Consider the following 24,394-nt stretch of genomic DNA (forward strand, 5'->3'; position numbering starts at 1 on the left):
CACAGCACGTGGCACAGTGGTGTTCAAACACAGACAACAGGGAGTGAAGCATCCGTGAAAGAAGGGAAACAGCCCAGGGGAACCCCGTGACTCTCCAGCTGAGCCCCAGGTCTCATGAACTTGGGGGAGCAGAGATCAGAGTTCAGGGAGGCTGAGGCAGATCCGTGGAGGGAGGGAAGGAGAGAGACAGAGAGAGACGCATCGCAGACACACACGCACACGCACACACTGGAGCACCACGGCCTTTGGTGTTCCCGGCAGATCCGTCCCTCCCTCCAGGTCCTAGGGATTGATTCTGGGTGTCCCCATCTAGCGGCCAATTCTGACGCTGCGACGGTCACTCCACCTCTCTCTGGAAAGGAGAGTGGATGGGGCGGGCAGGACCGGTGAGTCCAGCTGACAGATGTTACAGTCAGATGAGCAAGGTCGTAGGCTGACGGCCATGAAGGAGAGAAGCACAGTCGTATGAAATATTCTGGACGCTCTGCGAAGAAGCCAGACACAAAAGGACACGTCCTGTACGATTCATCAGATATGTCGGATGTCACATGAGAGGACCAAATCCCAGGAAGTCCCTGGAGGAGTCACACCCATAGGCGGAAGGTGGGACAGTGGGGACCCGGGGCTGGGGGAGGGCGAGGGGCGTGAGTGTTTCATGCGGACAGAGCTTCAGTTTGGGAAGATGAGAAAGTTCTGGAGGCGGACGGTGGTGATGGTTGCACGACAATGTGAGTGCACTTAATGCCGCTGAACTGTGCACTTAGGGTTATGACGGTAAATTTTATGTTGCGTGTGTGGTACCACAATCTTAAAAAGGAAGAAGGCCTGGCACGTGGCTCTCATGGACGGGGGGGAGGGGGAGTCACAGCTGATTCAGGGTTTCTGCCTGGGGTGGGGCAGAAGGCTGGCCACAGGGGTGGGGGGAGGACTCAGGGGAAGGCGCGGGCTCCCTCTTGGACACGTGGGGTTTGGGATGTCTGAGAAGTATCCACACAGAAACGGGAGGCGGGCCATTGAAATGTCAGCGTGGGACACAAAGGGGGGTGTGGCTGGAGAGTCCCCTGCGTTCAGAGCCATTTAATCCCCAGGAACTGATGATGCCACCCAGAGAGCCAGAGGGAGAAGAGAAAGGGATGCAGACCCCAGGAACCCCAGGATTTCAGCCAGTGGGAGTGTGGAGGGGTCAGCAGGAGACTGAGAAGGGGCACTGACTTCAGTGCGAGAGACAAGGACTCTGCAGGGTCCGCAGCGCCACGGGCTGCCCTAAGAGGGCACCAGGGAGGACGGAGCCGTGTCTCTGGGTTTGGGAGCTCAGAGGTCACTGGGGCGGGGGGGGGCAGCAGCCCAACGGCGGGCTCCCAACTGCATCCTCGCATCAACAGGACCCCGGGACTGATCTGGAATCTGGGTGTGACCCCCTACGACCGTGGTGTGGTTAATCAGAGCCCGAGCAGCCCTTGCCTCTGCCGCGAGCTGGGGCTGCCGTCGGGGGGCTGGGCAGCCTGGCCTGGAGCTGAGGGAGGGGACCAACCCGGCCAGAGGGCACGGTGCTCCCTGAGCAAATCTCTGAGCATACGGAGAAAACGATCACACGTCCCCTCTCACCTTCCACAGCTCGCACGGTCACATGACCCAGACCAACCTGGAAGCCAGCAGGGAGGGTAGCTCTGGGAAATTCACTTCCGTTCAGCTAAGGTGACACCCTGCCAGTCCACCGTGGTGCCCCCCGCCCCCGGCATCCCCAGGCAGCCCTTCTCTTACAAACTCAGTGTTCCTGAGATGTAACTCACACACCATGAAATTCACTCTTTTAGTTACCAGTCCATGGCTGTCAGCATCTTTGCAGGGTCCTGCAACTACCAGCACCATCTACATACGGCTAGAACTTTGTCACCCCCCCAAAAGGAAAACCCTGTCCCTACCAGCAGTCACTCCCCAACCCCCTCCCAGCCCGTGCGGCCAAGACCCCACTTTCTGGTTCTGGATCTTTCATACAAATGAAGTCGTACAAAACCCCATGCGCACCTTTTCTGATTGTTCTTAACTTCCAAATAAGGAAAGAGTAAAATCTTGCTTCTGCCTATCGAGGGGTGACTATATGCGTACAACCAAAAGCATGTTCCCCTCCCCCGCAGGGAGAGGAGGTCCTTGTATCCACCCTGGGGTGGTGTCCTCTCCTCTTCCAGCCAAGTCACATTCCCACCCTGACATCCCAGGAGCCACCTGCTGGGGCAGATGACGGGCCATAAACCGTGGCCACATCCCCCAAGCGCTGTGGCTGGTCACGCGGCTGCAGCTGGTCACTACAGCCACCTTCCCCCACGGCCCCCTCCCCATCCCCTTTGCCTCCACAGTCACCTTGGACGGTGGCTCCTTGCCTCGTGGGCCAGTTCAGGCCTCTTTCCTGAGGGGTCTGGGCCAATGGCTGTAACCCTCCATTGATTCCCATCACAGGACCAGAATCTCATTCTGCAGGGGACTGTGGGCTTTCCAGACGGGTTCTGCCTCATCCCCACCATGGAGTAACCACCGGTTCCCACCCGAAGGGACAGGTCACTCCAGCCGTACAGTCACCCCTCTTTGCCTGTCGATCACCTGGCACGAGGACCCCAAGGTGGCCGGGTTTAATGGACTCCTCGTGTGTCCCTGGTGGGAACCCTCCTCCCTCGGGAGCTCGAGCGTCTAGACCAGGAAGAGCTAGAATTGTGGGCAAAGACTGCACTGGGGGCGTGTCATCAGGGTAAGAGAGGTCATTGCCGTCTCTCCCTCGAGAGTCCCAGAACCACACGGTGTTGCCGCTCAGCAGGTGCCATCGCGCCGTCCCGTCAGGCCAGCTGCCTCAGGGTGACAGGGCCCACTGCCCCCAGCCCCCCACCGGCTGGGAAATGGGCTCCTTCGCTGGAAGAAACATTCCGGGAGACCCATGATGGTGGGTCAGGCATCCCACTGGGCACAGGTCGGGTGTCAGCAGACGCGTGTGGACAGGAGAGAGGATCTATACTCAGAGCATCTCTTCTAGGGAAGCCAAGCGGTGCCCCTCCCGAAGTGGAAGCAGCCTGCCTCACCCTCCCCCCCGGGATGCTGGTGCGGCCCCTGGACCATGTTTGGCTCTCAGTGTCGGTCTCTCATCCCCAGCTCGCGGACGGCCCTGGGGAGTGGAGTCTGTGTGCTGAGCCCACCCATCACCTCCATCGCCGTGGCCACAGCGAGCCTTTTGGGCAGTGATGGAGATGGGGGTGGAGGCTGGCTGAGGTCCACAGAAGGGCCGGCGGTCTGCCTGGTAAGTGAGAGTCTCCCTGGCCGCAGTGGCAGCTCAGTGTTCACACAGGCCCCAAACGCCTCCACGCTCTGTGCCCTGTGGGGAAGTCTAACCACACCACTCTTTCCCAGACCTCCTGCCGTCAGTTTTCTAATTGTGCCCCTTCTGAGTCCCTGACCATCTAGCCAAACTGTTAGCAGCTATGATCGGTGTAGACCTGTAACTCCGACCTATCCTTCCCGGCAAAATCAAACGAGGAGGCGCTGTTGGAATTCCTGGCCCAGCGGGTGCACTTCCCCTCACCCCTGTCCTCAGCGGGGTTGGAGCTCCGGGCCTTCCACCTTCGGGTGATGCCCCTACGTGGCTCAGAACCACAGGAAAGCCAGGCCCAGGCTTTTCCTTCCTCGATCACCGGGTCACAGGGAAGATCCCATGAAGCCAGAGGCGACACAACGTTGGGGGGGGGGGGCACAACAGGCTTTCCCGCCACTTCTTCACGTGGCCTACTTGTGCGCTCAGAACCTGCTCTGAGCCCTTATTGTAAGCACCCCTTCTCTGACGGTGGAATACAGCTGCGCATGCCCAACTTCATGGCGTAGAAGCGTGTAAGCCCAGCTGCATGGTCTGGCCTGGTCTCCTTGGTGGGTCAGATGACACCCAATCCTGATGGACAATTCAGGTCTCATGGTAGCTTGGTGGCCCGTGGTCACACGTTCAGTCTCCACTGAGGCCCAGAAGCAAAAGCCAGGATCTGTTTCTCCAAAGGAGAGTTATATCCTCAGAGGATGGTGGGGCTTTGCTCCGATCCTAAGGGCGCTGGGCTGTGATCTACCTGCAGGAGCTGCTGATGGCTCCGAAGAGCGTCCTCATCTGCCACAGACCCCTCAAGCTCCCTGGATCTGCTGGTTATGCGTATAAGGCCCTCGGGTACCTCGGCTGGCACAGCAGCCTGGACCTGCTGCGGAGGCTTCTCTCGCTCCGAGCCACACTCGACACAGACAGCTTTCCGGGGCATTCGATGAACGGGTCTCATGTCTGCGCGGCCTCCAGAGCCCGCAGAGGTCCACGGGGCAACACGCGTCCTCTTAAGCAGTAGGAAGGGCCGGATGTGGATCTCGACACGCCCCAGACACGCCCCAGACCACAGGACCCCTCGAGTGGCACCAAGCTAGCAGGCGCCCAGTTCTGGGATTGGTTTCCCATCTCCGCCACGGCCTGTGGTAACACGGTGTCCGAATGATCGCCACTTCCTGCTCACCGGGCCCAACCAGCACGATGTCCTCAAGGCAATGGACCAGCATGACGTCCTGTGGACGGGAAAGCTGGCCGAGAACACCAGAGCTCACACGGTTGACCAGACATAAGACAACTGGGAAGAGAAACCTCCCCACCCGCCCAGGGCTCAGGAGACGCTGCCCGGGGCAGACATGTCTGGGCGGCGGGGACAATGTCAGAACCAGGACGAAGGGCAGAGAGGAAGCCAGAGACTGAATTCAGGGTCTCCCCCTGGCCCTGAGCCCCACCTGAGGAGGGTGACCCAGCCGGCAGAGCCCCACACGAAGGGCTGCGGTGTGGTGATGCGCCCACTGGCGGCCCAGGCGCTCCTCCCTGGCTGCGAGGGGCCGTGTCACCGCCCCTGTGAGGCCTGCAGGGTCTCCTCTGATGGAAGAGAAGGGGGGACCTGTCCCTGGCCTCCCTCTGGGTGGCTGTTAGGAAGCAGGATGGAGGCTGCCACCTCCTAGCCCAGGGGAAGTAGCCTCGCTGTAGGAGGCTACAGCGCCAACACCCCCTCCCGGATCCCCAGAGGTCACTGCCCAGGTAAACTGAGGTGGCCGGCAGAGAGCAGGCTGGAGCAAGGGAGCAAGGGAAGAATGAATGAAGGGTGGATGGGGGGAAGGAGCAGGTGGGCAGGAGATCAGGGGGCAGGTGGGCAGGTGGGCAGGTGAGCAGGGGGACACGTGGGCAGGTGGGCAGGAGAGCAGGGGGCAGGTGGGTAGGTGGGCAGGTGAGCAGGGTGACAGGTGGGCAGGTGGGCAGGTGAGCAGGGGGCAGGTGGGCAGGTGAGCAGGGGCACAGGTGGGCAGGAGAGCAGGGGGACACGTGGGCAGGTGGGCAGGAGACCAGGGGGACAGGTGGGTAGGTGGGCAGGAGAGCAGGGGGCAGGTGGGCAGGAGAGCAGGGGTACAGGTGGGCAGGTGGGCAGGTGAGCAGGGGGCCAGGAGGGCAGGTGGTAGGTCGGCAGGGGGGCAAGTGAGCAGGGGGACGTGTGGGTAGGTGAGCAGGTGGTAGGTGGGCAGGTGGGCAGGGGGCCAGGTGACATCACTGAGTAAGTGAACATCTTGGAGACAAGCAGTTAATGGAGTGGAGCTCGGGCCAGCCTGGGGCCAAGAGTTGACGACCCAGTGAGTGGACGGGCAGAGGCGACACCATACTGCCTGCGCCCCTCTGTGCCGTGACACTGGGGTGGCAGTCAAAGCCATGTTTTTAAATAAAACCCATCTGAGAACAGTTTGGGATTTACAGAAGAAAGCTGCAAAGATAGTACAGCGAGTTCGCCTATACGACCCCACCCACAGCGTCCCCTAATGCCAACGTCTGACATGAGTGTGGACATTTGTCACAATGATTCAGTTCACATGGCTCCATTATTATTGACTGAAGCTCATCCTTTATTCAGGTTTTTTTAGTCTGTACCCGCTTCACTTTTTCTCTTCTGGGACCCCATCCGGATCGCACACACATCTGCTCATCACATCTCCTTCAGCTCCTCTGGGCTGTGGCAGTTTTGATGACCTTGACAGTGTGAAGGAGGACTCCCGGGTGTGTAGCAGGACGGCCCTCTGTTGGGGTTTGTCTGGTGTTTGTGCCATGATTGGACTAGGGCTGTGGGTTTGGGCAGCAAGACCACAGGGGTGAAGGACCCACCCGTCCCATCCCATCAGGGCACACGCCCTCAACACGGCTTACCTCTGCGATGCTGTCTGCGCTCACCTGGCTGAGGTGTGCTTGTCAGAACCGGAATGGGGACCAGGAGGAGGTGCAGCCACACCTGACGGCTGGGAGTGAGGGTCCCATCCTTGGCAGCGGGGGATCCACACACATTATTTGGGATTCTTCTGCACGGACGGTTTCTCTTCTGCCCCAGCGGTTTATTCAGTCCTTTATTTGGACCAGCGTGGATTCATGGGTGTTTGCTTAATATCGCGGGTTGTCATCCAATATGTTATTTACTCTGTTGCTCAAACCATCCCAGCTTTGGCCACTGGGAGCTGTCAGTTGGTTTCCCTGACAAAACAGTTTTCTATTGACCAAGTAATTATTAAATGAGGTTAGAGAAGAGGGAGAAAAAGGAGGTCACTGGCCAGCAACGAACACGACACAAACACACGTAGGTGCACACAAATGCACAGGCACACACGTGCACACACGTCTTCCGTGGACACAGAGAAAGGAGGCAGCCTAGGCGGCTCACAGCGGGGCCCGTCCCTCAGCGCAGGGTCCGTGCAGGGTGGGGGTCTGTCCCCTGGCCCAGCTCCTCCGGGCGGAAGCTGCTGCTTCAGGCCCCCTTTGGACAGCTCTGCCCTCACGAGGGGGTGGCCACCCCAGGTGCCAGAGGGGATGGGCGAGTGGCTGAGGGTCAGGCAGCCGGGCAGGGCCAGCGGCTTCCCCTGCAGATGCCCCTCCTCTCGCAGACAGGCTGTCGAAGTGGGAAGGTGAGGTTCAGCCACGGAAAGGGGTTCCCTGGGGCAAGTGTGGGTGGTGCCCGACATAGGCCAGGCTCCCTGCCAAGCCGGTGGGCACGGGGCAAGGGGGCCACGGTCGGGGGCCGTGGTCAGAAGCCTGGTCTTTAGGGGGTCTGACCCGGGTTCGGTCCCCACCAGGCCAGTCTTCAAGGAAGCCTCATTTCCTGCCCACAGAGGGGTCTGGTGCTGCTCTGGGAAAACACAGAGAGGTCATCTGTGCCAGGTGCCTGGCGCAGGGTAGGTGCTCCTCAGGGCTAGGTCAGGAAGCCAGGCCCGGCCCTGCTCCAAAAGATTTGCCCCAAAGTCAGAGAAAGGTAATGCCAGAAGCGAGGCAGGCACAGTGACCTGGGGCTCATCTCTGCTGCAGGGCGGGTCCAGGTGGCCAGCTCCCCAGCCCACGGCCCTGCTGCCCCTGGATCCCGGACTTTCACTCTCGCTGCGCCCCCTTGGGCCACACCTGCGCTCCACCGGAGCGACCCACGTGTGGTGACATCGGGGACCCCTCCTGCCCCTGCAGACGCAGGGCAGGGATTCCTGGGGGCCAGGGGGCACACGGGGGGCACTGGGATAGATGAGGGGTCCTGCCTGGCCCCTGCTCTGGGCAAGGAGGTGGCGGAGCTGACAGCCAGCCCAGAGCCCCATTCTGCTGGTTTCTAGAAGGCCAGCCATCACCACGCCCACGGCTATCTGGGGCACTCATCCTCCCCGGCTGAGGTCCCCCAGGGTCCAGAGGACCCACATTACGAGACACTGAATGGAAGCCACTCCAGCATGAGAGGTGAGCCGTGCACAGGTGGCCAGCCCTGGAGGACCACAGCGGGGGCCCTAGTGGTTCCAGCTGGCCCAGGCGGGACCCAGTGAGCGCCTTCACCACGTGTCCCCTCTGGGCCCACATTGGGCCCAGCGGCCCAGTTAGCACAGCCCCACGTTCATTTGGGTTTGCAGCCGGGCCCCATCCCCGGGTTCACAGATGCGGGTTTTGACAAAGCCTCGGTGTGGGTACCGGTGAGGGCCCAGCACCCCCCAACCCCCCGCGCCCTCCAGGTGGCTCGGCCCTAAATCACTCATCTGTGCCGCTGAGGCATCAAAAATCAAGTGGCTTTTTCAAAACTTCCGATGTCACAGAGCATTTCAAAAGATGTTTCGTAGGACGGTGCTTCAGTAAGGACGTCCGGATCAGACCTTCTCTCCCCAAGTCCTCCAAGGACGATGGCCCCAGGCAGGACTTAACGGGAGGGCCAGCCTCTGCTCGCACACTCCAGAGACAGGACGCTCTGTCACCCCCGCGCATGTGCCCTCTCCCACCTGCCCACCTCCACCCAGGGTCCTCTGCAGCCACGCCAGCAGCACCTTTGGGAGAGGTCTTGTTTATCTGCAAGCATCCTGGGGTCTTGGGCCAGGGGCGGGGGCAGCAGGGGGGCAGAAGCTGGCCTCACCACCCCTCGCCTTCCTGCCTGCCCTTCCTCTGGGGTCCCCGGAGGCTCAGCTCCTGGTGTGCTGGCAAACAGACAGACGGGCGACCAACGTAACCCAGCTCCTGGGCGGGCAGCTGTGGTCTGAGGCCCCCGCCCAGTTGGAAACCACAGTGGGAGGGGAGGGGAAGGAAGAGAAGGGCAGGGGAGAGCAGAGGAGAGGAGAGGAGAGCAGAGGAGACCTCCATGGGGCCTTGGAGTCGAGTCAGGGTGGCCAAATGCCAGATGCTTGTCACCAGCCTCTTTGTCTTGGTAACAGGCAGGCTGGGCAGGGGCAGGAGGCGGCGGGGCAGGGGGGGGTGCTGAGCTGTGTTCCCGGACCTCTGGAACTGCGGTCCCCGCCCCGACCACACCAGCCCTGCCGCCCCGGCGGACATGCACCTGGGGCTCTGGTGGCGGACTCCTGGCAGCAGAAGGATGCCCCGTGAGCAGTGCCTGTCCTGCTGCCGGGCGGCACGGGCCCTAGAGAAGGCCTGAGGGCCTTGGTGGGCTGGTGAACTGGGCTCAGAGGGGCTTTCCCTGGGGGAGCGGGGCGGGGGCCGGCCTCCCGCTCTGGAAGGTGCTCTCGTGGCGGGGGGAGAGAGGCAGGCTGAGAAGGGCTGGGTGGGTCCGTTCCCTGCTCCGCAAATGAAATGATGCAAGGTTCCAGGCCCTTGGAGAAGATGGACCGCGGGTGTGCGTGTTGCAGGGGAGGGGGGATGTGAGTGTGAGTGTGTGTGCCGGGGTGTCTTGTGTGAGTGTGTCTGTGTGTCTGTGTGTGCGGGGGGGGTGTCTGTGTCGGGGAGTGTCTGGGGCAAAGGTCTCCCTGAGACCACCCCCAGAAACGCCCAGAGGCCCCGCAGTCGATCCTGTCTCCTGTGGGACCCGGAAGCTGGAGGGAGGCTGGCAGGGGGACGGGTCAGTGCCCAGCCCTGCCCCACACGCTGGGTCTACCCCACCCCCAGCTGCTGGGCCTCGCTATGGCCACCACGGCAGTGCTCACGTACTTCGGGCCTCACTTTGCTGTCATCGGGCACGCATCCTCAGAGAGGACCCCCTATGAAGCTTTGCACCTCTGGGGTAAGTGAGGCTCGGGGCGGGGCAGCCACTATTGGGGAGGGGGCTTCAGGAGCAAAGGTGGCTGGGGAGGAGCCCCAGGCTGGCGTGAGGTCTCCCGAGTGGAGCCGGGCTGGGGCAGGCAGTGGGGTCAGAGGCAGAAAGGGCCACCTGGAAGTCCCAGCTCCACTGGGCAGAGCCTGGGGTCTGCCCAGGTCTCCCGCCCTGGGACCCCGGGGACAGCGTGGACGTGTCGGGTGGTATCCGGACCCTGTCCTCTGTGTCCAGGAAGGGGTGCTCACCCGTGATGAGGCCTTGAGCATCAGAGATGGCGTCCTGTCCCCCCTACCCTGCCCCCGGGGGGCTTGGCCTCCGGAGGGAGCACACTGGAGGCCAAGGAGGGCGGCTGTGGGGGAAGCCGAGGCTCAGGGGGTTGGGGCTGGTGGGCCCCACCCCAGGCCTCCTGGTGGCCGCAGGCCTCATGTTTTTACCCTGAGCCCTGAACCCCAGACTCCCTAGAGCAGGAAGCCTGGGGCCGGGCCTGGACTGATAAGATTACAGCCACCTGTCAGTAGGGCCTGGGGGCAGGGATGTGGGCTCTAAGATAGCCCCCGGGGATGGGGGACAGGGGGGACAGGAAGCTAGGAGGGAGGGCGGGGCCGGCATGGAGGCGGATGGGTGGTGGGAGGTACACCCCTGCCTGACCAGACAAGGCCCATTCAGAGCTCCCCAAAGTTCAGCACCCCAAGTTGACTCTCAGGTTGGATTTCAGACCTTGGGTCTGTGCACATGGGACCCCTGCCCTGGGCACGCTGACACCCGTCTCTCTCCACCCTCAGCCTTCTCCACAGGAATCGCCCTGGCCACGCTCCTGACCCTGGGGGCCGTGCTGAGTGCCGCGGCCACTGTGAGGGAGGCCGGGGGCCTCATGGCTGCGGTGAGTTCTCTGTGTCCCCAGCTCCCCCAGACGGGATCTGGCGGGGCTGTGAGCCCACGGAGCCTGCCTCTCCCCTGTGTCCCGACAGAAACTGAGGCTCCAGGGATGTGGGCCAGCCAGGACCCCTCCACCCGGGACCGCCAGGGCCCCTCCACCCAGGACCGCCAGGGCCCCCCCACCCGGGACCGCCAGGGCCCCTCCACCCGGGACCACCAGGGCCCCTCCACCCGGGACAGCCAGGGCCCCTCCACCAGGTGCCTATCTCACCCCCATCGTCCATGGGGGCCTTGAAAGCCAGAGCTGACCCTCCCAGGCCTGGGCACTCTTTCAAAGGCCCAGGGAGGGCCTGGTTCTGTGACACTGGAGTCGCTGCATACGTGGTTTGGGTGAATGCCATCCCCTTACCAGGAGGCCAGGCCCAATCGATCACCTGTAGGCCAGGACTGGGCAGTGGCCCCGAGGCGGCCTGCAGTCGGGCTCCTCCTCTGCAGCCCCAGCTGTGGGGTCTCCCCACCCCTCGAGCTCCCACAAGCCTCTGACCTCGCCCCACAGCAGTGGCCCTGTGTTGCCCCCGTACCTGTTCCTCCACGTGGCCCTATCCTGGTCCACTGGCCTGTCCTGTTGCTCCGCCTGCCAGCCCCGTCTCCCCAGGGACCACGGGCCTGCCCGCTCGGGGCTCAAGCCCCTCCTCTCACCTGAACTGGGGCCTCAGCTCCTGGCTGGTGCCCTGTGCTGTCACCTGATGCACACCACCCCCCAGGGCCTTCTCAGGCTCCCCGAGGCGCGTGAGACCAAGTCCAGCCTCCCTGTGCCTCCACGGGTCCCTATGGCCTCCCGCTTTCCTGCCCCCAGCCCTCTGCTCCGGCAAACCCACCCCTCCCCTGGGAGTGGTTTGTGGGGCTGACAACCTCTGGGAGTTCAGGCCGGGGCTATGTTTCCCCGGGTGGCCTCTGAGGCCGCAACCCTGGGCTCCCTGAGGGCAGCCCTCTGGGTCCCCAGGGCTGGTGGGGCTCTCGGCCCAGCCTGTGTCAGCAAATGCTGGTTGAATGACTCCTGGGTTGTAAACATCTCCAAGGTCAGGGACAGAGTCACCTCCTGGAGCCGGCCCCCGGCCCTGGGTGTGCTTGGGGAGTAGAGGGGCATCCGGCAGCTCGAGCCCTAACCAGGACCCCGCAGGAGCGTGGGCAGGGCAGTGCTGCGTGGGCGCACTAAGACCCGGGCCTGTGCAGTCTGGCTGGGGTATGTGGGGAGGGAAGGAGGCCCCAGTGGCAGCTGACCAGGCAGGTGCACTGTCCTCCCAAAGGGGAGCCCTGAGGCGTGGGGCTTGCCAGAGGGCCTCAGGGCTGGAGGTCAAGGCTGCTGGCGGGGCCAGACCCAGGGGTCCTGGCGAGGGCGGCCCGGAGAGGCCAGCGCCGAGGCTGCAGCGTCGGCCACCAGGCGGCGCCATGCTGCTGGGCTCAGAGCCGAGGCGGGAAGATGCCGAAGGCTCCTGTTCCCAAGGTTCCTGGCTCAACGGTTCTCGGCCCAGCCGGTCACCAGGGCCTTCCCCAGCTCCCGACCGCCCCAGCTCTGCACCCTGATCTGGGGGCAGGGGCCAGGGAGCACCAGGGTCTCTGTTCCGCGTCCCTTCCCGTTACTTGGGTCGGGCCCCACGGCCGCCTGCCTGCTGCACCCCAACCTCCCGCCCTGGGCCCCCAGCCTGGATGGCAAGCCCAGCACGGCCCCGCGGGGCCTGGGAGACCTCACTCCCTTACTGCCCGCTGAGCCACGGCCGTGTGTGTGCATCTCAGTGTGCGTGTCGCGTCTGGCATGTGTCTGGCGCGTCTGGCGTGTGTGAGCCCGCGTGGAGGGCCGGGGGGCGGAGAGCTTTCCCACCCGCCGCTCCCCCGCCGCTTCCTGCCCCCCCAGCCCCCTCCCGCAGCAGCGTCACACACAGGAAATGAGAGGCTCGCAGGCTCGCAGCAGGGCTGGTAGCAGCGCCGAGGCAGCCATTTTGATTTATGTCTGTGGTTTTGTTTAGAACAGGGAGAAAGGAACCGGTGGGGACTGGGCCCGGCCGCGCCAGCGCCTCAGCCCCGCAGAGGGCCTGGGGGGCCCGGCGGGCCCATCGCTGCCCAGGACCCTCCATGCAGGCGGACTGGCAGCGGGAGGGAAGGGGGTGATGCTCGCTTTCCTGAGGAATGAGCCGGTTCCTGGAAAATGCTGGTCCCCTGAGCTGGCTCTGGGCCTCCAGCCTGCTAGGCAGTGCTGAGCAATGGCTTCCAGATGGGAAAGGCGGCCCTCGGCCAGCCCGGGGGGGAGGGGGGGCGGGGAGGAGGGAGAGGGGGGAGGAGGCAGCATCTCCGGGCTGTCCTGAGACTGAGGCCTTGCAGACCCCTGGGCAGGCAGGAGGGAACATGGGGTGAAGGCCGGTGGGCCGCCCGCCCCTGAGAAGAGCCGGAGGTCCCTGTGCCTGCGCTGAGTCTGGGCGCCGGCGGGGTGGCCCACTCTTAAATAGAGGCTGGTGGGCCCCCACCCCCACCCCTGTGTGGACTGTTTCTTCAACCCCGTCCAGCCCGGGCAGCGTATGTGTCCATCTGCATCTGGGGTGTCCCTCCATTCCATTCCAGGTGCCACCCTGAGTGCGGCCCCTAGGTTGGGAGAGCCTGGCCGCAGCATGTCCCCAGCCACGGACAGCCCGGGGTGACTGAGGTGGGGCGGTGACACCAGGCCTCCGGACCCCCGGGCCGTGTGGTCAGCAGGCGAATTGACTGTCCAAGGCTCCAGAAGGAGCCTCAGCCCGAGACCCGAATCACAGGGTCACCAGCACAAAGTGACAAGGCAGACAATGGGTGGGGGGATGTCCCCAAGGCAGCACGTGGGCCAGGGTTCCTAGTCTGGGATGACCCTCTGAAACGACCCACGAAAGAGCTTTGGGGGCACATGTGCATTTTGCGGGGAGGGGCCGTAAAGTTCATCAGCTTCAGAACCGCCCTGAGAGACGCGCCGCCAAAGCCCTGGGGCCCAGGGGTGTCCTCCTGGCCACGCTCTCGCCGAACGCCGGCTCTGAACCCCCGGGAGGCATGTTTCAGAGAACAAAAGCAAAGCGGCGGCCCCTCCTCCAAAGGCCCTCCCTGTTCAGGGGGGCCGGCAGCCCCTGAGCCACCCCTCCTGCCCAGGCTTAAAAGGGGTTCGTTTCTTCTCCGGGATCCGAATCTCAGGCTCGGGAAGGCCCTGCCTGGCCCTTCCGGGGTCAGTGCCCTTCCCGGCAGCAGCTGCAGAGGGCAGGGGTACTCCCTCATCCCAGGTGCTGCCTGCCTGCGTCCCTGGGGCAGGGGCTGTGGCACTGCCATTAAGGCCCCTCACGGGAGCTAAAACCAGCAATAGGGGGTCTCCTGAGAAGGGCCAAAAGGAGGGATGGAGACCAGTGTGCCCACCGCCCAAGGCCTCCCACTTGGGCAGTGGGGAGCCGCCAGGCCGCCACCACGGCGCCCGGACTCACGGCCCCTCCTCTGCCCCAGGCCTTCCTGTGCTTCGCCCTGGTGTTCTGCGCCCTGGTGCAGGTGGCCTTCTGGAGATGCCACAACCCCACGCAGGTGAGCACCCCGGCCCGCCCCCATCCCGCCGGCGAGGGTCCCTCAGGGATGAGAAAGTGGGTTCCGTGCTTCCTCTCACCTGCCGGTCACCACTGTGGGGACATTCTCTGCCTGGGGGTGAGGTGGGGACGCAGAGACCAGAGGGCCGGTCCTCTCCTGGGCTGGGGACAGCGGATCCCCAGAGAAGGAGGGGAAGCAGGTACAGGCCTTGGACACCCCCTTCTCACTAAGGCCCCCCTGGGCCCAGAAGATGGGACCTGGGGGGTTGGAGGGAGGCCCCCCAGCTGGCCTAAGGGATTGATTAGTGGGGGTCGGTTCCAGAAAATGCACTGGGGGCTGCTCTCCTGATGGGGATCGGGCCAGGCAGGGGGAGGCCTTGTCCGGGCGTGGGCGCTACAGGACAATGGAGGGGACGGCCAGGCCTCCTCCACGGGACGACAGCGGCCCTGCAGTCCAGGACTCGGGCTGCCTGGAGGTGGGACCGTTCACGTGACCCTACTCCTTCCATTTTCACTCTGGGCTTTTCCCAGGGACATGCATGTCGGTGGTGACCGTGGTAATGGTGGGTGTGGGTCCCCATAGCAGCGGGCTCCTTTGTTTCTTCCTTCCTTCATCCGTTCATCCGTCCCTCTGTCCTCTGGGTGCCGCTGGTTCAGCGGGGCTCCAGGGCGGCTCAGGGCTGGGAGGCAGGGATGCCCCAGCTCTGGGGTAACACGGTCACGCAGGGCCCCGGCCCCCAGAGAGCAGGGCTCGAAGACTGCAGGCCACGGGTCTAGGGTGGGCGCTGACCCCGGGGAGCAGGGCAGGACCACAGCTTGGGAGGGACTGCTCCCAAGGGACACAGGGGGCTGGGGCAGCCTGGCCCTGCAGAAATTCTGTCTGAACTCTGGGTCCCGAGACGGAACTGAGAGCCTGCCTGGGAAATGGGGCTGGCCAAGTTCATGAGCAGAGCTGACCCCTCCCAGACCAGGGCTGGGGGTCAAGGCCAGACCCCCTCCGGCCAGGCAGAGGAAATGGGTGCCCAAGAGGCTCAGGGAGAGGGGCAGCGACCCCAGACGGGCCCACATGTAGGGCCCGGGGACTAGTGGGGGCCAGGAGGGTCCACAGTTGGCCAGTACCAGGCCAGGGCACAGAGCGAGGCCGGCCAACGCCACTGCCCTCCAGCACCCTGTGCCCACGGCCCCCCGACAGGATCAGACTTCTCTCCCCAGCTGAGCTGCGAGCCTGCAGGGCAGCCCCCCGGCGCCCTTCCCAAAGGGCCCTCTCCCCACCCCCACCCCCACCCCCACCCCCCGTCTGCTTCTCAGCATCTGTCCCAGGCCTCAGGCCCCTGCTCCTCCCCGGCTGAGAGGTGCCGGAGAGCAGCCTCTCCCCGTCCGCAGCAATGCACACAACCCAGGCAGCAGAACTCGCCCCAGCCTTCACCTGTGAGAGCCCAGCCCCAGGCAAGACCCCGAGGCAGCCCCCGAAAGAGCTGCGGGGCCAGCGGGTCGGGCCACAGAGAGGGACGGGAGAGTCCAGCCCCACGGGCCCCATCCGGCTGGACTCTCTGAGACCCTGATCAATCCTTTCTCCTCTCACTGGGACTCAGTTTCCCCATGCACTCTGTAAGGACCAGGGAAACCAAAGCCAGTCCAGCTGGAGTATACCCGGTTTCTGGGCAAAACCCTGTTCCAGCAGGTGACCAGCAATGATTTTTTGCCTGTGTATCAGGAGTCCCAGCGGCCCCGACCCCCCTGTTGCCCAGGCGCCCCCCCCCCCCAGATGTTCACGCAAGATGCAGCCAGGTAGGAGGCTGAGCTCGTGCTGTGTGCTTTTAGGTGTGTGATTACCCACTCTGGTCTTACCTGCAGTAATGGGCCTAGTTCCTCCCCGCTGCCCTCTGCCTGCCCCGTGCTCCTTGGAGTTGATGAGGCCGTCACCAGACCTTCCAGGGTGGTGGCCATCCCCTTGGTGTGCAGATGGAGGGACTCAGGCCCACGGGGGTGGGGGGAGGGCAAGATCGCCCTGGCAGAGGCCGGGCAGGAGGGGTCCACCATCCAGGGCTCTTCGCCCTGACTCAATGCCTTTTTACCCTTCCCTGCCCAAGGGTCACCCCAAACTGTTCACCACCACCTTGGCATCATCTGGGGTCACCCAGATGGAATGCCAGATGGAGAAAGGGCATTTCCTCTGGCTCTGGAGGGGCCGGAGCCTGGCAAGGCAGCCTCAGCTCTCGGTGACCAGGGAGCGCTGGGCCCGGCTGGTGTTTTGGCCTCACAGTTCCCATCCACCGAGAAGCCCGGGCGAGGTCTGGGTCACCGCGTGGGTGGTCCCGGCCAAGACAGCTGCCAGGGTGCCCTGGGCCCCCGCTGCAGCTCTCCTGGGGGGTGGCTGCAGCCCATCCTTTCTGCCCTGACACTGTTTACAGCTCTGAGCCCAGGATTTGCACTTCTGCAGGGGAGGGGCCGTGCAGGGGCCACAGGCCATAGTCTGCCTGGGGTCCCCGCTCCGGGAAGGGGAGGGGGCAAAAGCGGATGTCTCCCAGCTGGCCTCTTCCGTGTCCCAGCCCCTGCCGCCATCCCCGACAGAAATCCTCCTGTCTGGTCCGCGCTCCAGCTGGCCTTCAGGGTCCAGCTCTCGGCGTCCTGCCTGACCCCAGTCGGGGCTGGGGCTTCCTCCGTGTCCGGGCCCACGTGGGCCCACAGGAGGCCGGGATGGGGCAGCTCTGGCTTCAAAGTCTGGGGTCAGCCTCTCACCCGGTGCCCTTGGGATCAGCTAGCCTTCCTCGGTCTCGGTTTCCTCATCTGTAAAAGGAGCATGAGAACCCCGATGAGGGGGCTGCTGAGTGGTGGGAATGAACCAGTGGGACCCACCTGCACCCCCTGAGCCCAGGTCTGTCCTCCATCACTGGGGCCAGTGCAGAGCTGGGCACTGGCCAGGGCATGGGCCCCGAGCAGCAGGGGCAGGAAAAGCCACCCATCCTGTGCCCCCCAACCCCGGGAACCTGGGCAGGTGCCTTGGCATCAGGGCCAACCTGGGCCAGACAGATCCCAGCCCTGCTCCTTCCTTCCACGAGATCCTCCTGGAGGCCCAGGGAGCAGAGAAGCACAAAGGGCCAAGCTGTTTGCTCCAGAGGATCTGTTCCCCCCCAGTTCTCCCCCTGCACCTCCCCTGAGTGACCCCCTAAGATATCCTGAAACACGGGGTCAAGATGGGAAACCTGGGGACAAGGAGAGGACAGGGACCGGCCACGACTCCTGGTGGCCCAGAAGCCAGGCCGCAGACCCTGGAGCGGGGGCACCTCCCCGCTTCCCCCGCCACTCACTCCCCCGCACCCTGGGGCGCTCACTCCCTCGGGGCCCTGGTAGGCGCCCTGAAGCTGGGAGGGCCGGCAATGCAGGGACTGGGTGGCCGTGCTATGAATACAGAGCACGAGGGCTATTAATTATGTTCCTGCGGGAGCCTGAGAGCCACTCTGCCACAGCGCCCTGTCCCCAGACGGGCTGCGGGGCAATGAATTGCCTGGCTCCACTTAATAATTCAGGCACGGATTAAGTACAGCGCTGCCGGGAGCCCCAGAGAAAGGCTGTCTGTCCTCTAGCTCCCAGGTCTGGGCCCCTCCCCCATAGTCCAGCGGCCGCCAGGACCAGCCCTGGGGCACAAGGCCCTGGTCTGCAGACCACCTGCAGCTCCCACGGGCCACCCCCTCTGCAGCTATTCTCCCCCGCCCCCCCCGCCCCCCCCCAGGTTTAGCAGACAATGGGGAGGCAGAGGTCAATGGCAGGGTGGGGGGCCGGGCTGGCAGGGACGCCCCAGGCACCTGGTTTGTATTCAGCGGCCCAGGCACTCCCGTCCTGAGGGTTGCCCCCTGGAGCCCTGGAAGATGGGGCTTAAAGATCGGGGCACCCTGGCAGGGAGCACCCAGGTATCAGGGCCCAAGGGCCTCTGAGAGCTCCCAGCCCACCCCCAGTTTTCTCATGGAGAAACACAGCCCCTGAACCTGGTGATGGGGGGAGCAGACGGTAGAGCACCACCCAGGCCCCCAGGCCTCGGGAGGGTCAGCCTGGCCCCCTGATGCCCGGCCCAGGGGTCTTGGGCAGGGGCGTGGCCTTGCCAGATCTGCTTCTTCATCTGAAGGAGAAACTCGCGCCCCACTTCTGGGGTCATGGGGAGAGGCGCGCAGCTCAACCACCAGTGGGTTTGTTCCTCCCGTTCATGTTTCAGTAACAACACCTCCAGAGGGGCCAGGGTCTCCCTGGGCCCTAGTGGGCCTTGGGGGTGGGGATGAAACTCCGAGGGTGGGCTGAGCTGGCCTCCCTGCCCCGGCCTCCTGCACCACCGACCCCGAGCCAGCTCTGCTAGCCCCTCAGTCCTCACCAGGACCCCCTCCCACGAGGACGCAGTACAGCCTGGCAGGTCTCCACCCCCCTGTCACTCGAGGAAACGAAGGCCAAGAGAGGGCCCCCAGCCAGGTCTCCCGCAGCGGTGGCCAGTCTGGCGCCTGGCCCCCAGCCCAGGACACTGCCCACCTCCCACTGGGTGGGGAACAAAGCGGCTGGCTGACTCTGTGGGCAAGGTCTCAGCCGGGAGGGTTAACGAGCCCTGGGAGCGATGTTCAGAGTGGAAATCGGTCTGGTTCCTACTGGACAGCACTGGGCGAGACCGCCTCCCTGCCCACCTGCTCCCAAGTCCTCCAGGCTGGGAGTGGGGAAGCCGCCCTTCCTTTCTGGAGGGTGGGGCTGAGTGGCCAGAGCAGGGCACCCCTGAGCGCCTGTCAGCCTGTCCCCGCTGTCAGCGCAGCATGGGGATGGGAAGGGAAGGGAGGCAGGGCGCAGGGTCTCTGAGGTGGGAAAAGAGGCATCAGAGGGCAAGGGAGCTCAGAGGCCTTGCCCATGCCAGAGGCCAGCGAACCCACTGCAGTCACAGAAGCCTTCCTGGAGGAGGCAAGATTCCGGTTACTCTCTGATGAAGTCACTTGGCAAGGGGAGGGCATTTCGGTCTGGGGGCAGCACGAGCAAAGGCACAGAAGGGGATGCTTAGCTGGGCAGAGGCAATGAGGTCTGAGTGAGGTGTGAAGGCAGAGCCGGCCGGGCCCCTGTTGCTACCCTGCTTCTCCTTCGTCTGCCCCCAAGGGGCCTCGTCTGCCCCGGGTGCCCTTGGCCAGCTCTGGGTAGCTGCCTGGGCTTTTCAGAACCTACCGATGGTTCTGGGCAAAGACCTGGAGCATTCCTGGGGAGCTGAGCTCCTGGCACGAGGCCACTCCTGGCCGTCTCCCCCCAGGGCCCACCGGGGGCTTTCCCTCCCCACTGCCTGTTTCCAGATCAACAGAAGCAGGTGGACACTTCGGCCAGGGCCTCCTCCCACTGTAAGACAAGAGCTGGGGGGTGGGTGGCCAAGCTCGGGCCTCTGGTTTATCCTGCAGGACCCCCCAGGGGCAAGAGTGGCATTAACGGCCATTCTTGGGGGGAGGTCCCCACAACTGAAGTATGGGGACCCCGGTGACCAGCCACCCAGGGGACCCAGTCTCCGCTTCCAGGGAGCTCTGCCCCATGGAAGGAGAAGGAGGGGGCCAGCGGGACATCACTCAGCACCCGAGGGCCAGGCCCCGCCTTCGGGGGGCTCCGTCGGGGGAGGGGCTTCACCAGCACGGGGGCCTTCCCGTGATGCTCTCGGGACAGGTGGAGGACGCCGTGTTGGACGCCTACGATCAGGTGTACGAGCAGGCGGTGAAGAGCTCGTCAGGAATCTGGCGGCAGGAGCTGGTGGCCATCCAGGACATGGTGAGTGTGGGGGGGGAGGCCCCCTCCCTGGGCAGCCCTGGACTGGTCAGCCTCCCCAGGTGGGCTGTGATCTAGAAAATGGGCAGAGGTAGCCCCCCAGAGCCAGCCGGCGGGGGGCCAGGTGCTGAGCAGAAGGTCCCAGGACACAGGTTATCAGTGCCCCTTGGGGGGAGGGGGAGGGGACAGAGAGGTCCTGTCCTCCGTCTGCCCTGGAAGGGCAGCTGCTTCCAGAATTTGCAGGGCCCAGAGCAGAGTGCAAGACCCCTTGTCCAAAAGTGATGAAGAATTTCAGGATGGTGACGGCACAGCATTCGGTGGGGCCCCAGTGACTGCTGGCCAGGCTGCCCGGAACCCGGCACCCCCTGCAGAGTCAGCAGCCTCGCCCTGAGCCCCGGTGCTGGCCTCTGGGGGGCACGGGGGGGTGCCCTTCGTGCCTCAGTTTCCCCATATGTCCAACAGGGACCCTGGGGTTCTCAGAGCGAACCGCCTCCCTCTTCTCTCCCTGCAGTTTCAGTGCTGTGGTAAGAGCCCCCCCCTTGGCCTCCAGGAGGGCTCGGAGGCTGACCTGTGTCGGGGGCAGGAGACCGCCAGACAGGTGAGGGGGAAGGGCCTGCAGAGACCCCGGGGGGCTCAGCCCCAGATCAGGGCCACTCCCATGCCTTGATCCTTGACCCTTGACCCTGGGGGCTGCGCTGGGCTGGGGGGACTTGACGGACGCAGGCCCGGGTCCTCTCCAGGCCCCAATCACTCCCTCACCCCTTCACACAGTTCCCAGCTTGGGGGCTCCCCACGGCCAGGCACAGTGTCAGGCACTGAGACCACCCCCCATCGGAAGCCTCTAGGAGGGCGGGGGGCAGGTGGGCAGCTCTGCCTGCGTTGGGCTGGGGGCAGGTGTTCGAGGGCCCCTGAAGGCCAGAAGGGCGTTTGCCAGAGGGTCAGCCTAGGCCAGAGTGTGGCCACGAGGGCTTCAGTGACGAGAGACAGAGGCAGGAACGCTATTCTTCAGGATGACGGCAGCCCCCCTCCCCCCACCCCGCCTCCTCAGCTCCCCTCCCCCGCTGTCCGGGAAGCAAACACCCCTATCTCTGGCAAGAGGCTCCTGGCCACCCTCCAAGAAACGGACAGGAGGATGCGAATGGCTGGAGGCCCAGCCAGGGACGGAGCCAGCACAGCGCCCTGGGCTCTCGCGCTGGGAGGGGCGAGGGCAGAGGAGGGCCCTGCATGCAGGGAAGGGGGTTCGGGAGGCCTGTTCACGCCACCCAGGGAGAGGCCTCAGGTCCCCGTCTGCAAAGTGGGAGCAAAGTCTGGTTTCTTGTACCTTCTGGGGTGGTGGGGGCCACGCGGAGACTGTAAAGGCCTTGTGGGTGGGGACACCTGGGGGAGGGGGCGGGAGGGCAGGGACGTTGTCCTAGATGGTGGTCTGACCCCGGGGCTGCCTTCCAAGAGGAAGTGGGACCACGCTGGGGGACCAGACCCGATCAAGGGAATTCATGGACAGATGGACGGACAGTCAGACACCAAGCTGGCCTCCTTTCCCCCGGCATCCCAGCCTTGACAATCGAACCCTGCATGTCCCACAGCACATCCTTCCCCAGCGTGCCCCCAAATGCCAAGTCCTTCCCCAAAACCACATGCCACCATCAGAGTGGTTCAGAGTTGAGACCGTCACCTCCCGTTTCCTTGGAGACAGAGAGCCTCTGCGGATGCCACGTCCTTGAGGGGCCGTGGAAGTTCAGGATGGAGCCAGGACAGCCTGGGGACACCCATGCCCCTACCTGTTAGCCTGTGTCCTCTCCTCACCCAGGCTCTGTGTCCCACCCTGGATGGGGTTTGCGGGGTCCCAACACAGGCAGCTCAGGGGACGCCCAGAGGATGGTACCCACTGGACCCCTGGGGGCCCCACAGGCCCCGCAGAGGTGGGCTCCACCCTGCTTGTTTTTGCCTGTTTTCAATGCCAGTCCCCAGAGCTCGGGGTGGTTTTCCCTGGGATGTGCCGCAGCCCGGCTTTCCATCTCCCTAGCGTTTGTCCTAGTGGGCACTGCAGCTCCACGCCCTGGGCTGGGAGGGGCGGTCGGGGGCCCACGCGTGCTGCCCTCTGCGCAGGACTGCCTGCAGGGCATCAGGAACGTCCTGAGGACGCACAGGAACGTCGCCTCCACCCTGATCAGCCTCGGCCTCGCCTCCATGGTACCCTCTCACCCCACCCCCGCCCCTCCCCCACCTGTCTGTGCCCCCCCACCTCAGACAGAAGGGCAGGGCTGGGCAGCCCCAGGTCAGATCGCGGGTCTTGGGGACCAGCAAGGCTTGCCCTGAGCAGGGAGCCGGGAGGAGCAGGCCCGAGGGGTGACAGGGCCTCCCTGATTCCCTTCCCTAGACGGCTGGGAGCCCTGCATAGCCCAGTGACCTCCTCGGGGGGCGATGAGCCCCTCCCCTGGAGCTGCTGGCGCAGGTGCCTCCACCTCCCCCAGGTGTACGTGATGCCGCTCAGCGCCTTCCTCTGGTTTGCCATCCGCTCGGGCAAATACACCCTGAGCCCACGGTAGGCCCGCCTGCCCCTCCCCACCTCCCCAAAGGGGTCCTACAGCCCTGCAGCTGGAGGCGGGCAGGCAGAGAGCACGCCCCCCCCACCCCACTCCCAAGATCTCTGCCTCTGCCCAGCGAGTGGGACCCCTGGACCACGGGCCAGGCCAGTTCTCCAGAGGAGGTGCTTTGGGGGAGGCTGGGCCCACTGAGGGAGGGGCAGCGTGCACTCCACCCTGCAGCCCCCATCCTGGCCGAGACCTGGCCTCACAGCTGCCGACTCCACCGACATCGAGAGACGGTGCTTCTGGGGCCCCCGGCCAGGACCGCCCATGAACAGGGAGCAGGGAGGACCCAGTCCCAGCAGCCGAGCAGCGCCCCACCACCCCTCAGCGCTCATAGAGTCCCTGCCTGCCGCCTCCTTCACTCCCTGACTCAGCCACTCCGCCCTGGCCACCTGGGTGCCCTCCCTGCCCAGGCATCCCGCCCGGCCCCTCTGCATCCTCCAACGGCCTCACGGTCCCTCTGCCCCTCAGGGCCCGTGGCTGCCAGCCCCAGGAGCCCCACTTCTACAGACGCTGCCAGGAGGGGCCCGCCCCTCATCACCTGTCTGAAGCAGATGCTCTCAGGGGCCGTCGGGGTCCAAGCAGTCGCTCGGGTCACCCTCCGCTGCTCCAGGACACCCACCTGCCTACACACAGGAGCAACAGAGAAGCTCCGGCCTCGGCCCGCACGCGATCCTTCCCAGGAGGGGATGAGCTGTTTTCCTCCACGTGGTGGTGGGATGGGGAGGGAGGGGACCCCACCAGACAAGCAGCCTCCATGTAAGCAGACGGGGGACCGGGGGTCACTTGCAGACTCTGGGAACAGGCTGGGAGGTGAGTGAGGACAGAGGAAGCAGAGGGCAGCTTGGCTGGGCTCTGCTTTGAGTCCCACAGGGTCAAACCCAGGGCTGGGCTGGGCTGGGCTGGGCTGCCCCCGCAGGCTCTGGGCAGGACCCACTCCAGGCTGGGTCAGGCTGTTGCCAGAGTTCGGTTCTGTGCGGCTGTGGGACTGACGTCCCTTCCTTGCCCGCTGTCTGCGGGGCCGCTGTGCTCCCCGAGACCCCTTCCCCTCCATCCTCAAGTCACCGTGGCAGGTGGGTTCCTGCTCCTGCTGGGAATTCCTCTGACTCTCCCCAAGGCTGGAGGACAGTCCGCTTTCAAAGGCTCACGTGTGTAGATGAGGGCCACCCGGGTAAACTCCCTGCCGTACAGAGAAATCACATTTGTGGTGACACTGTGTTCACGGGTTCTGGGGAATGCATTTGAGAAATCCCGCCTGCCACGGCCTCTCCCCTTGGCCATCCAACTACCCGCCTGGTGAGTTCTCGCTAACGAACTGTCCCTGACGATTTGCATCCGTGGCTCGAAACCAAAGTCCTGGGTGGGACGCCAGACTGACCCAGCCTAGGCCGAGGCCCCAGCGTAACTGACAAGGGAGGAGGGACTGTGCGGCCCTTTTAACTTCCATAGAGGGAGCTCAGCCCTGCACCCCCCGAAACCAACAAAGTCGGGTGCCTCCCCAGTAAGAAGCAGCCCTCTGTGATGGGCAACCAGAAAGGGACAAAGTGACCAACGCCTGCTGCAGTCCACCCTTGTGTTTCCAATCACACACACACACACACACACACACACAACACACACACACTCTCTCTCTCTGTCTCTCTCTTTCCACACTTACACCGCCAAAAACAAGACGGTGCTCAGCCAGGATAAAGCAAATAGCTCTCCTACAACTGAAGGCGCACAGGCCTTGCCCCCAAGGAATGTGCCGGAAGTCCAACGGTTCTGCATTTGATAACCGTCCAGGGCATCCGGGGATGTGCGCACCTCTCCTGGTCCCGTTCTTCTCATCAGGCAAAATAAACTTTAAAGAAGCACCCGCTGAATTCCCGTGTACAGCAGTGGTGGAAAGAAAAGGGGATGTAGTTAAATTCTGTAGAAACGTACATGACACCGCAGGAGAAAGGGCTTTGCTGTAAACGGGAAGCTGTAAACGGCGCTGCTTTCTGCAGTGGCCCCGAGGCTGTGACCGACCTTCGGGCTTCCC

At 64.3% G+C, this 24,394-nt stretch overlaps 1 protein-coding gene and 1 long non-coding RNA gene across 2 annotated transcripts; one reads left to right on the forward strand and one right to left on the reverse strand.

Annotated features, from left to right (window-relative positions):
- Window positions 1-5,763: 5,763 nt before the first annotated feature.
- Window positions 5,764-9,973, reverse strand: LOC117195936 (uncharacterized). Its single transcript, XR_004475855.1, has 3 exons — window positions 9,812-9,973; window positions 6,227-6,560; window positions 5,764-6,099 (listed from the first exon to the last, which is right to left on the reverse strand). It is a non-coding gene; the product is annotated as an uncharacterized LOC117195936 (long non-coding RNA).
- On the forward strand, window positions 8,316-24,233 carry TSPAN32 (tetraspanin 32). The gene is made up of 9 exons (XM_012536044.3): window positions 8,316-8,726; window positions 9,419-9,533; window positions 10,349-10,446; window positions 13,947-14,021; window positions 19,682-19,783; window positions 20,292-20,378; window positions 21,887-21,970; window positions 22,252-22,322; window positions 22,840-24,233. Exons 1-9 carry the CDS (start codon window positions 8,661-8,663, stop codon window positions 23,129-23,131), a joined length of 990 nt encoding a protein of 329 aa, XP_012391498.1. The 5' UTR covers window positions 8,316-8,660; the 3' UTR covers window positions 23,132-24,233.
- The last annotated feature ends 161 nt before the right edge of the window (window positions 24,234-24,394 follow it).

Source organism: Orcinus orca, chromosome 8 (assembly GCF_937001465.1).
Source record: "Orcinus orca chromosome 8, mOrcOrc1.1, whole genome shotgun sequence".
Taxonomy (NCBI): Eukaryota; Metazoa; Chordata; class Mammalia; order Artiodactyla; family Delphinidae; genus Orcinus; species Orcinus orca.

Coding starts and splice junctions, on each gene's coding strand:
- TSPAN32 (XM_012536044.3), top strand. CDS start 8,661: ATGGGGCCTTGGAGTCGAGTCAGGGTGGCCAAATGCCAGATGCTTGTC. Junction 9,534..10,348: donor TGAAGCTTTGCACCTCTGGG/GTAAGTGAGGCT, acceptor CTCCACCCTCAG/CCTTCTCCACAGGAATCGCC. Junction 14,022..19,681: donor GATGCCACAACCCCACGCAG/GTGAGCACCCCG, acceptor CTCTCGGGACAG/GTGGAGGACGCCGTGTTGGA.